Source organism: Manis pentadactyla, chromosome 16 (genome assembly GCF_030020395.1).
Source record: "Manis pentadactyla isolate mManPen7 chromosome 16, mManPen7.hap1, whole genome shotgun sequence".
NCBI lineage: Eukaryota > Metazoa > Chordata > Mammalia > Pholidota > Manidae > Manis > Manis pentadactyla.
Genome location: NC_080034.1, coordinates 61,838,211 through 61,850,797, shown reverse-complemented (window position 1 = coordinate 61,850,797; position 12,587 = coordinate 61,838,211). Strand labels below are relative to the sequence as shown.

At 50.4% G+C, this 12,587-nt stretch overlaps 1 protein-coding gene across 13 annotated transcripts in view; it reads left to right on the top strand.

The window, feature by feature from the left end:
* Positions 1–12,587, top strand: part of RREB1 (ras responsive element binding protein 1) — a 136,819-nt gene that overhangs the window by 104,301 nt on the left and 19,931 nt on the right. For all 13 annotated transcript variants that reach the window (XM_036921364.2, XM_036921450.2, XM_036921410.2 and 10 more), the window contains 2 exons: positions 4,602–4,791; positions 5,827–8,731. In XM_036921364.2, the coding sequence (XP_036777259.2) occupies positions 4,602–4,791; positions 5,827–8,731 (3,095 nt within the window). The remainder of the gene's footprint in view (positions 1–4,601; positions 4,792–5,826; positions 8,732–12,587) is intronic.

Genomic DNA, 12,587 nt, shown 5'->3' with positions numbered 1-12,587 from the left:
CTTATAAAACCCATCACACTGAATATGCATGGCCAGTAGGCTCTGCACTAGTACAGTAGTCTCAGAAGTGGAGGGTATGCAGAAAGACCTCTAGGTACAAGAAAATAATAATACAACTTTTCTTATCTCACCCTTTAAAAATGTGTTTATATTTTATAACGTACTTGGCATATTATGTATGTTTGGATTTTACAACATACCTGACATATTATGCATGCATGCAAAGACATATCATACCTCATACACTTCTCAGTTAAACAACAGATATGGATGCATGCTCAAAAATGTTCAACTTACAAGGATTACACAACTTAACAAAAGCTTGCAGCCCACTTCTCAGACCCACCTACTCACCTTGTCACTGTTGATTTATATGCTACCCCAAGTATTTCTTCCCAGCCTGTTTATGTCAGTAATACTTGGAATCATTTACTATAACTTAATTAAATTTTATTTAAATCAGTGAGATTTTTTTTTTTAATAGCCTCTGTGAAAGCTAAGTTGGGTAGACAACATTTATGGTCCAGATTAGGCAGAGTATTTTTTTTTAATTGCTGTCAAACTCAGGGTGGGCAAGACACCTATAAACATTGAGAGAACTAATCATATAAGTCTAGGATTCTGCTTTAGTCAAATTTGGAAAATCTAAGTCCTTGTTCTACCTTAAAGAATCTAATGCAGGAAATCAAAGATGTTGTATTTTGAGCATGATTCGTGCAGAAGTGACAGCATGGACCTTCACTCTGGAGCTAGCCTCAAACATAAGTCCTTGGTGAATGACTGTACAGTCCGTTATTGTTATTCACAGTAATTATGTTCTTTCTAACATTGCTGCAAACACAGAATGAGTGAATACAAAACCACTGCTCCTAGTGGAAACACGGGTAGGTACCTGCGAGCCTCTGATCAGATCACATTTTTGTCAGCAAATCAATATATAGTCTCGTTTTATGTGTGTTTCTATTTGAAGACACCTTAATTAATAAATACTATTGATTCACAAACATCAAACTCACAGCACTGTAGCTCATGACTGAATGAACTCATCTGGCTTTTCACATTTTCTCTGGATTTCCTCTGGAAGGTACAGCCCAGACTTCTTACACTTAGGAACACCACACAACGCTTTAGCACTATGCTTAGAGGCCATCTTAGACAGCCAAGTCACCAACTAAAAGCACAAAAATGCTAGAAACATGGCACTAAACAGATTGCAGAAAATGTACTAAATAGATTGCATTAGTTTATAATATGAGCTGAAATAAGAAGGCAGTGTGTTGCCTCATTCAGCCTCAGCTGGGAAATGTGCATGTTGGGCAACTCCAATTTTTCACTGCTCTGTGCATGTCCATGAATATGCTGTGACTGTTGACTGGGATTTACAAATATAAGCAAGTTCACAAATTCACAATTACAGAACCCACAAAGAATGATGAAAAATTATATATGCCTTAGGTTAAACAAAATAACATGTGATTTTTTTGTATGAGCCTTCCTTTAACTGACTTTGATGAATGAGCCACATTCGGCAAGGTGAAGTGCACCCTGCTGTTGTCACAGGGGAGAGGTGAGCTGGGAACCAGTGCCCGATTGCAGGATTACACGCCGACTGATTCTTACCAGCCATCTCTCCCCAGCTTGTTAGGATGAAATGAGCTTGGGTATTTGTTGTGATGTCCCAGCAACTAGGACAGTGCTCAGCACTGGTGATAATTTAAAACACTGTACAAATGTTCTACACAAGATATATGTAGTCAGTTCTAATAATTAATTCGGGAGGAAGGAGTTAGTATAGACTTCAGGTGGAAAATGCCTGTGGGGCCACTGGGTGTTGCTCTGTTGCCTTCGCACTCACCCCAATCCGTCTTATCTCCTCCCTGTGTTCTCATCTTCCAGGGAAGGCAGAGACCAGCTTCTCCCTCCCACAGTTCCCCAAACCTCACCTCTCCTGCCTGCATGTGGCTCGGGGCCTGGACAGGACAGAGGGGAAGAGAGCAGGGAGAGAACTAGAGAACTGTCTTTGGTTCATAAAGTGCCAAAGCAGATGGGGCTGTAGGCCTGGCTGCCCAGCCTGCCCTGGGGTGGCTCACTCTGCCTGCCTGGAGATCCCATATTTGGGGCCTTCCTGGGCCCTGGCCTGGGTGTCCCCCTGCAGGCCCCCAGCCCCTCTAGCTTTTCCCCAGAAGCTCTGGTCATCCAGGAGGTTTGCTGGGGAGATGTGCTCCTTCACATCGCCTGTGCCACGGTGAGACTCAGTGTAGGGGCTTCTCTCCTGGAGATTTTCTAAATTGAGCCCTCCAAACACACGTGCCGCCAGTAGTAGTTTGGACATTGAAACTTGGAGGAAGGCAAAAAATCAGCCCACTCTTAGCCATTTGTAATGACCTGTTTCTTTTAAATGTATTAAGGAACATTTCAAATGTACACAAAAGTAGAACAGTATAATGTACCCATCACCCAGTATCAGGAATTATTAGCCCGTGGCCAGTCATGTTGCATTTCTTCCATGTCCCAGATAATTTCAGAACAAATCCCAGGCATTACATTTCACTGATAAATATTTCATTGTATATCTGTAAAGGAGAAGGACTTTTTTAAAAAAAGCATACGGCCAAAATACTATCACAACTAAAAAATCAGTAGTAATTTCTCATATCCTCAGATATCTGGTCAGTGTTTAATGTCCCTGAAGCAGATATTTCTGTCTTTGAGTTCAGCACAGCTCTCAGCTGACGTGGCCAGTGACTAGAGTGTGCAGCTAAACTTGAATCTGGGGGGCTGGAGTCACGGTAACAGAGAGAAAGAGTGCCGTTTGCAGGTCAGTCAGTGGGACCGGACAGCACTGCTGGGGCTCCGTGGCTCCGTGGCTCTCTGCGCCTCTGCGCATGCCACGTGGAATACGAGCGAATACTGGCCAGAAAGAGAACCTCACCGAAGAAGAGTGGCTGCCACCACTCTGTGTCCCTACTTACTGTCTCACAGTCTGTGACTTAGCCCTCTCAATACTTGGGGCAGGAAATGGCTCCCTGTGTTTTGGGGTCCATCCCCTCAAAACATGGCCTGCATGCACGGGGCAGGACTGGGGAGAGAGGAGGAAGTGGGACTGTCTGGGCCCAAGGCTGTGAGAACTCTGAGCACCCAAAGGGGTTGGGGCTCCCTGGAGCCACCCTTTGCTTTGAGCCTTTGTCACCGGTGGTGAGCCTAAGCAGCATTCCCTCAAAAGGGGCTTGGGGTTCTGAGTGGCTCATAGGAACCAGCTATTCTGAGTCTAACTGAATGATGACAGGAGTCTGATGGCGCGCTGCAGCTGAGGTGGTGCAGACAGGAAAGTGGGCGCCCAGCAGGCCTGCCGGGCCAGGGCCGGTGCCGCCGCAGCGTGAGGAGGAGGGCAGAGTTGCACATACTTGGCACTTTGTTCTTTCAGGGCTGGATGAGCTCATCTGCTTCACGGGTGATTCGTTGTCTCTCTATTTCCAGAGAAGAATTTCAAAGCAAAAGAGTTTCCAGTAAGGTGTATGCAGTGGAAACTTGAGCAGCTTGCTTGTACCCCTGTGTGCCCCAAGTTCTTCCTTTGTAAAACAATACGAGGCCCTGCCTGAGAGGTTTCATGAGGGGCAAAGGCAGCTGTCCGTGGGAATGCATGTGGCTGTAGCGGCTGCTGTGTTCACTGCTGCTCTGGGGATGTTGACCAGACCACACTGATTGTGTGGTTTTTCAGGTGGTTCTTGGTGAGGCCCTGAAGGCGACCCTGGTGTGTAGAGTGGAGAAAGCAGCGTAAAGTGGTGTTTGCACCACACCTCTGCCGCCCAGGACGTTTCAGGTGTAGGATGTCATCTCTGAAGTGAAGGGCGCTGAAGGACTGCATTTGCAGGAGTCTTTCAAGGGACGAGGAACAGCAGCATGGTGGGCGGGAGTGTGAACAGGGCTCCCATTTGGCCTGTGCTTCCCACAGGCTTTGTGGCCTTGGCCTTGGTGCTTAATACTTCTGAGGCTCGGTATAAGATAAAGGTCAGGATACCCACCTTCCTGCCAGGGTCATGGCCGTTGGCCCTTAGGGTGCCTTGCACTTAGTGTAGGCTCCACGCATGGGAGCTAGGGTTATTTTTCTGATAATAGCGGTGGTATTATCAGAATTGAATATATAATCTTTGTCATGTGCTGCTAATTTAGTTGGAGAATTTGATTAGCATTTTATCCTGATCAGATACCAGAGATGCTAATGTGATCCCTCTGGCTGCTGTGTAAATTTATTCTTTTTGACTTTTGAACATTTGCAATAATTAAAATCCATTGAGTTGAGGGAGGGAGAAGCCCTTTGACACCATCATTCTGCATTGTGTAACTCAGGTAAGAAGTAGATTTGCAATAGCTTCTCGGTATACATGCCTGTGCTGTCTGCAAGATTGCATATCCAGGAGATGGTAGGATATAATTTCTTTTTAAGGAAGAGTTTCTTTATGCTGACCTTGAACAGAGTGGTTTCCTGATGTCATATCATTTTTATTTTGCTCAACTGAAATGAAGCAACAAAGAATACAGTAAGCTGATGGACAGGTGGAAACTTGGCTGCCTCCTCACATGCTATCCCTTTCTTCTCCCAGATGTGACATTTGCTGCGTCACCTTTCGAACACATCGAGGATTGCTGCGCCACAATGCACTTGTCCACAAACAGCTTCCCAGGGATGCGATGGGAAGGCCTTTCATACAGAACAACCCCTCAATTCCTGCTGGCTTCCACGACTTAGGATTCACTGACTTCTCCTGTAGGAAGTTTCCTCGAATTTCTCAGGTATTCTGACCAGCCCATGGAACTGGGAGCCACCTCCACAGTCCACGTAGTTGGGCTAAACTTCCTCCGCCTGAGGTTTATTTTCTTTAAAATGCCATCTATCAGTTGGATTTGTCCTTTTTATAACACCTTGCCTTTTAAAATAGAGCTTAGCCCTGTTGGTCTTCGTTGGGTTGAGTTGGAAGGCATAGGTGACCTTTATCTTGGGTTGAATCTCACATGAACTTGCCCAGAAGTCTGGTTCATCAGGGCTTTGGTCCATTCTTGGGGCATTTGAGTTTAAAGTTGTGAATTGTTTAACGCTCCCATTCCAGCCCTATTCGCACTGAATTTGTATTTTTTAAATACTTTAGTACCTATATTACAGTTAAATATTTCCAGTGTTGTACTTTCTATTAAAAATGTTTCGGGTCATTATTAACTGAGCCATATTTGTTCTCTGCTTGTAGAACACCTGAAACTACTTGTTTTATTTTTTTCTAATTCTTAAAAAAGGAGGTAGAAATCTGGTTAAATGCTTGAAATGGGGAATCCTCAAGCTCAATGAGTTGTTTCATGGGAATACACCCATGCATATACCCAGATGTGTGTGTACCCCTACGTGCACGCTCACGTAAGCCCCCACTCCCTGTGGCACTCCCTCGTGCCCTCTCGCAGGCTGTGCTCCCTCTCCCACAATCACAGGAGGAGCAGGTTCTCCACTGATGGCAGATAGTCACCATGAGTTAGTCTTGCAGGGCACCCATTTTTAAAAGGAGAATGAATCCTTCCTTGTGGTATTGTTACTTAACCAGACTGCATTGCTTCGCTGCTGAGACTCCCTAGGGATTGATGCCATTCACCAAGCAAATAAGGTTCTTAAGATGTTTGTCGTTTTCCTTACTCATCCTGGAGTTAACAGGAGGTCAACTCCTCCTATAATGTGGAGACAAGCTGGATCCTAGGACTTGTGCCACAGATACGTTCTGCATTTCCATTTAGTGCTTGTCTTTAAATCCTCTCTTCCCTTGCTTTTGCTGACCTGCTTGCGCACAGGCCTGGTGCGAAACAAACCTGCGGAGGTGTACCAGCGAGCAGCAGCGTTTCGTCTGCGACACGTGTGACAAGGCGTTCCCCATGCTCGCCTCGCTCACCCTGCACAAGCAGACCCACGCCACCACGGACCAGGGACGGGAAAGGCTGCAGGCCAAGCCCCTGCCTGGTGACGCCCTGGACCAGAAGGCCTTCCTGGCCTTCCTGGGCCTGCAGCACACCAAAGACGTCAGGCCTGCCCCCTCTGAGGAGCCCCTGCCCGATGACAACCAAGCAATACAGCTCCAGACACTCAATTGTCAGCTACCTCAGGACCCCGGCTGCACCAACATGCTGAGCCTGTCTCCTTTTGAAGCTGCTTCCCTGGGCGGTTCTTTCACGGTCCTCCCGGCCACCAAGGAGAGCATGAAGCACCTGTCCCTACAGCCTTTCCAGAAGGGCTTCATCATCCAGCCCGACAGTAGTATTGTGGTCAAACCCATCTCCGGTGAGTCGGCCATTGAGCTGGCAGACATCCAGCAGATTCTGAAGATGGCAGCCTCAGCTCCCCCTCAGATCAGTCTTCCGCCCCTCTCCAAGGCCCCTGCCACCCCTCTGCAGGCGATTTTCAAACACATGCCCCCTCTGAAGCCAAAGCCCTTGGTCACACCGCGGACAGTGGTGGCCACCTCCACGCCTCCTCCTCTCATCAATGCCCAGCAGGCCTCCCCCGGCTGCATCAGCCCCAGCCTGCCCCCGCCACCCCTGAAGCTCCTCAAGGGCTCGGCAGAGGTGGCCTCCCACGCCCACCTGCTGCAGTCCAAGTCCGCGGCCCAGCCAAGCATGGCCACACCGCTCTTCCTTCAGCAGCCCCGGGTGGATCTGCCCGGCCAGGCCGAGATAAAGACGCAGCTGGAGCAGGACAGCATCATCGAGGCCCTGCTGCCCCTGAGCATGGAGGCCAAGATCAAGCAGGAGATAACAGAGGGGGACCTCAAGGCCATCATGACGGGACCCGGCAGCAAGAAGACGCCAGCCATGCACAAGGTGCTCTACCCCTGTCGCTTCTGCAACCAGGTGTTCGCCTTCTCCGGGGTGCTGCGCGCGCACGTGCGCTCCCACCTGGGCATCTCGCCCTACCAGTGCAACATCTGCGACTACATTGCCGCCGACAAGGCTGCGCTCATCCGCCACCTGCGCACGCACAGTGGCGAGCGGCCCTACATCTGCAAGATCTGCCACTACCCCTTCACCGTCAAGGCCAACTGCGAGCGGCACCTCCGCAAGAAGCACCTCAAGGCCACCCGCAAGGACATCGAGAAGAACATCGAGTACGTGACCAGCAGCGCCGCCGAGATGGTGGATGCCTTCTGCTCCCCCGACACGGTGTGCAGGCTGTGCGGAGAAGACCTGAAGCACTACCGCGCGCTGCGCATCCACATGCGCACACACTGCGGCCGCGGCCTGGGCGGCTGCCCCAAGGGCCGCAAGCCCTTCGAGTGCAAGGAGTGCAGCGCCGCCTTCTCGGCCAAGCGCAGCTGCATCCACCACGTCCTCAAGCAGCACCTGCACGTTCCTGAGCGCGACATTGAGAGCTATGTCCTGGCCGCCGATGGCCCAGGCACCGCCGGGGTGCCCGCAGAGACCTCGGGGAAGATAGAGGAGGGTGGTGGGGCCTTTGGCGAGCGGAAACCCCCAGCCACCTTCCTGGAACCCCAAAACGGCTTTCTTCATGGCAGCCCCACCCAGTCTCTGCCTCCCCACGTCTCAGTCAAGTTGGAGCCCACCAGCAACTTTACAGTGGACTTCAACGAGCCCCTGGACTTCTCCCAGAAGGGCCTGGCCCTGGTCCAAGTGAAGCAGGAAAACGTGGTCTCCTTCCTCAGCGCCTCTTCCTCGGCCCCCTATGACAGCTCTATGGAGCCCATCGACTTGTCCATCCCCAAGAACTTCAGGAGGGGAGACAAAGACGAGGCTGCTCCCAGCGAAGACGGCCGACACGAGCAGGAGCCGGAGAGCCGCGAGCAACCCTCCCCCTGCCCACCGCCTTGCCCTGCCCTGCCGGTGACCTTGGCACCCAGTGGGATCCTGGAAAATCTTGTGGCCCCTGCGGCAGCAGCCGCGGCTCTGGAAGCGCACCCCCAGCCCCTGCAGGGTTCCGTCCAGCTGGCAGTCCCCATCTACTCCTCGGCCCTGGTCAACAGCTCGCCGGTCCTGGGCAACTCCGCCCTCATCAGCAGCCCAGCCTTGCTGCGGCCACTGCGCCCCAAGCCCCCCCTGCTCTTGCCAAAGCCCTCCGTCACAGAAGAGCTACCCCCACTGGCCTCCATCGCCCAGATCATCTCATCTGTGTCTTCGGCTCCCACCTTGCTGAAAACTAAGGTGGCTGACCCGGGGCCCACAAACACTGGCAGTAACACCGCAGCTCCAGACAGCCTAGGAGGCACCGTCCCCAAAGCTGCCCCCGCCCCCACCAGCACCACAAGCCCAAAAGAATCCAGTGACCCATCCCCTGCTGCCAGCAGCCCTGGAGCAGCGTCCCCCACCGAACAGGGGCCAACTGGCTTGTCAAAGAAGAGGGGCCGGAAAAGGGGGACGAGGAGCCGGCCCCGCGCCAGCAGCGGTGGGGTGGATCTGGACTCCAGCGGGGAGTTTGCCAGCATTGAGAAGATGCTGGCCACCACGGACACCAACAAGTTTAGTCCATTTCTGCAGACGGCAGAGGATGATGCTCAGGACGAGGTGGCCAGAGCCTCTGCAGACCACAACGGGCCCAGTGATGAAGAGCAGGGCAGCCCTCCGGAAGACAGGCTGCTGAGGGCAAAGCGGAACTCTTATGCCAACTGCCTGCAGAAGATCAGCTGTCCCCACTGCCCCCGGGTCTTCCCTTGGGCCAGCTCCCTCCAGAGGCACATGCTCACGCACACTGGTAAGGGGGCTGCCAGGCCAGGGGGGCTACTTCCCCAGGAGGCTGCGGCCTGGCCGGCCAGGGGGAGGGAAAAGAGGGGTGGGGTTGCACAAGTGGGACCCTTTTCCTATGACCCATCTCAGAAGCAGGGGCTTGCCTGGTGGTGCTGGGAGTTTTTCCCCATGTGCCCTGTAACCAGAATGACCTACTCCTGTTGTCGGAGCCCTCCGGGGCTGCTGGCGAAGAGAGGTGTTAAACATAAGGTGCTTTAGGTGAAAATGGTTGTAGGCCAGTCGGATTACTCACTTCCGTCTGCCTCATCCCTTCTGGAGAAGGTGGTGAGATTTCTTCCTGGCTACACTCAGGAGGCAGCTAGGGAGAAGCGGAGCTGTGATTAAGGTGTCGGGCCATAGTGAGCTTGGTCCTTTGGCAGAATTGCTTCCCAGCATCCTCAAGGCAGCTTTTAAAATTTTGATCATTCCATGAAGTTCTTTTGACTGCCATGTGTCCTTAAAGGGCAATACTGCAAATTTTGCAGCTATCTTTCAGTTCACTAAAGTGGTCACATCTCCCCCTGTTGACTGTGAAAACCAGCGACAAATGGTGGTAGAATTTTAAAGTTTTCTATTTATATTCTCAGCTATTCTGGAGAAACACAAATATAAATAATATTTTAACTAATGGGCTTAAATTGCCAAAAAGAGATCCCAGCATATTTTTCGAATGTTAGTTTCTATATGCTGATTTTTAAAGACAAGTTTAAAATAAGGAATATGCTTTAAATAATTTTATATTAAGTACTTCTAATAGTCAAATGACCATACACCTCTCATCTTAATTCTAGTTTACTGAGTATTCATACAGGATTCAGGTCATTGAACTAAGAATAAATTGGGTAAGATCCTTAACCTTTTGGAAATTACTACCTAAACATTAATAGATGGGACCTAAAACCAAATAAAGAATTACATAGTACAGGATTGCCAAATAAAATACAGGACACTAGTTAAATTTGAATTTCAGATAAACAATAATTTTTAGCATAGGTATTTTTCCATGCAATATTGGGGATATACTGAAAACTGAGGTGTGGTTTGTCTGAAAACCAAATTTAACTGGGCATACTGTATTTTTCATTGCTAGATCTGGCCACCCTGGCTGGGTGGTTAGGAGGCTTATGATGATGGAGTGGAGACGGGGAGGGTAGTGGAAACTAGGTGTGAGCATTGCTCTGCACCGGGTGGAAAGGCTTCCTTTGGAGTTGGTCATCTTATGAGGCTTCCAAGAAACCCATGGAAGACTGTTTCTACTAATGAAGTAGAATGACAGGAGGGAGGTCACTGTGTCACCCCTGGGCAACAGGTATGCAAAGAGAGAAGGGGTGGGGAGAGCAAAGCTGCAGGGTGTCTCTGAGGCTGGTTGCTATGTAGATGCTGCGTCTCTTTCTGGTGTGATGGGGCCTTACATCCAGGAATCAAGGGGTGGGAAGTCCACAGTGCCTGTCCACGTTTAACAGGAACTGGCATTTCTAGATATGCGTGCTGCACTTTCAGACTGTCATTGTGTTCCCATTTGAAATCATTTATATCTGACGAAATAAAGTGGCAGTTCCAGTGAAGAAAGCCATTCAGAAAAGAAGGTGCATCTTAAAGAGAAGGTGCCCCACACAGCAGTCTCTCTTGCTGATCTTTTTAGGTGACACATGTTTGTCGCTTGCAGAGCCTCTGGAGAAATATTTCTGTTACCACTTTGAGAAGGCAGATGGCCTGCATCTGATGAATGTGGCTCCTGCCATGCCTCACCCCCTATGCTCACCCCTTGCCCTGCCGCCACCCAGCCTCCCTGTCGCCCCCTCCAGCTGGGAGTCCTGTGCTTCATAGATATCAGGCCTCAGATGAGGCCACCTGTTCCTGACTGCTGGTTTCCCTGGGAGGACGGCAGCAGCCAGTATTTCCTTTCCAGAGCTCTGCCATTGTCTTTGCAGATGCCTGGTAGAATTTCCCACCCGAGCATCCAGTCGTTTCGGTGACCTGGCTTCTGAATGCTAAAATGTCCTACCTGGTTTAATATGTGGTAGTGTCTGAAACTGAGCAAGAAAGACAGGAGGTTTGCATAAGACAGGGCTACCCTCTGAGTGGCTGTGTCTGTTTCGGGCCATTGCTGACATCCTGTCATCCTGTGTTCCTGCAGTGGGGCTGTGGGCCTTGGCAGGAGGCGGGCTTTCAGAGTTGGTAGCCTGCCTATTATAAAAGCTTGTCTTCATGACTGTCCCATGGGGGCGATGTTGTCCACATTTTGTCATGAGGAAATGAAGACTTAGGCTGAGTATGTCATGAGCTTCAGACCAGTGATGAGCTATAGAGCTAGAGTTCAAAGCCACCGTCAGGCTCCCAGCAGCTGCCCCGTGGTCAGGGTAATGTGGCTGCTGGGCCTCTGTCTGAAGGTGTGTAGGGCATGTGTCCCCCATCTCCCTGTATCCTGACATGTCCCAGTGCAGAAGATTGGAAAGTGATTTGAGATAAAGTAGAACACAGACATGGGCCAGCATGCTATGCATCAGAGACTCACTGACCCCAGGATGGTATTAGCCACACGCATAGACTTCATAAAGGGTGGCGCCCCCTGGCTCTGTTAACTTCCTCTGCTGTTGCGCTTCAACTTCCAACGACCACCTCAGCATCACCTCTAGTAGGAAATTTTATAGAGCACTTGCTATGTCTGGTGCTGTTCGAACATTTTCCATTTGAGTGTTAGCACTGGACAAGCCTGGGAAATCACCTGACCCACCCTTCTCCCAGCCTGATGTTTTCCTGGGAGGCGACTGCCGCTGAAGAAGCTGTCTGTGAGCTCTCTTCTGGCTCCCTAGCTTTCTGGGAGATGTGCCCTCCAGAAACGGGAAATGAGTCTAAGGCATACACGTAAGAGTACAGAAATTAAACGTGAGCTCTGAAAGGACCCTGTAAACAAATGTTGTACAGGGAAGTGGCGAGCTTTTTTCTTCTTAATAGTGTTAAAATCTAGCTACATTGTAGCCAGAGGCATTGAGCAGTGTCCAGTTTTAAACTACATTTAGGCAAACCATGTCTGTATCCTGAGTGTCCGCCTTCTCCTGACCTCTGGGCGAATGCATAGGATTAGCGTGATATCTGTGTTGTCTCATGGAGATTTCCAGCCCAGCCCACCGGCCCACAGGGCAGCATTAGGTGAAGCAGATGTTAAGGGTCCAGCTAGGGGTTCACTGTTGCTGTGAGCAAGTGGCACATGGTTCCAGCTCTTTCTCTGTGTGGCTCAGTTTCTAGGACTTATGTCTTAGAGGAAGCTGGTATCTGCTGTTACGCTGTTTATTTCCAAAAGGTAGCCGAATTTCCTCTAGCCCCCTGTCCCCACTTGTGGCCTGAGGTGGCCTGCTGATCCGGGAAAGATCCTGGTTCCGTACCTGTGCCTGGCCAGTGCTGCGCTCAGGAGAGGACAGTTCTCTGTTCCTTCCTTTTCCCCTGTGAGCATCTCGTGTGTTCTCAGGCCATGGGTAGAGGTGGGAGTGCCAGAAAACAGAGCCCACCCACACCCACCCATCCTCATCTTCCTCCTCTACTCCCTTTCCTGATCTTCAAATGTTATCTGAGGTGCCCTCCAGCAAGGACGTTCCTGCATTCCCTGCTCACTCACTTCCTCACTGTTGGTTTTAGGTCCTCTTCTCTGCCAGCCTGGGCCTTTCCCATGCACCTCGCCAACCCGCTGCTCACAGCACCAGGCAGCAGAGGTGATCAGTAAGCTTTGCAAACCTCAGTGTGGAAAGTGCTTTGGACACCAGTTCAGCTCCTTTTAACTTCCTTAAGTGCCAACCTTTGCTGTTTCTACTTGTCCAGCCCCTTGTGCA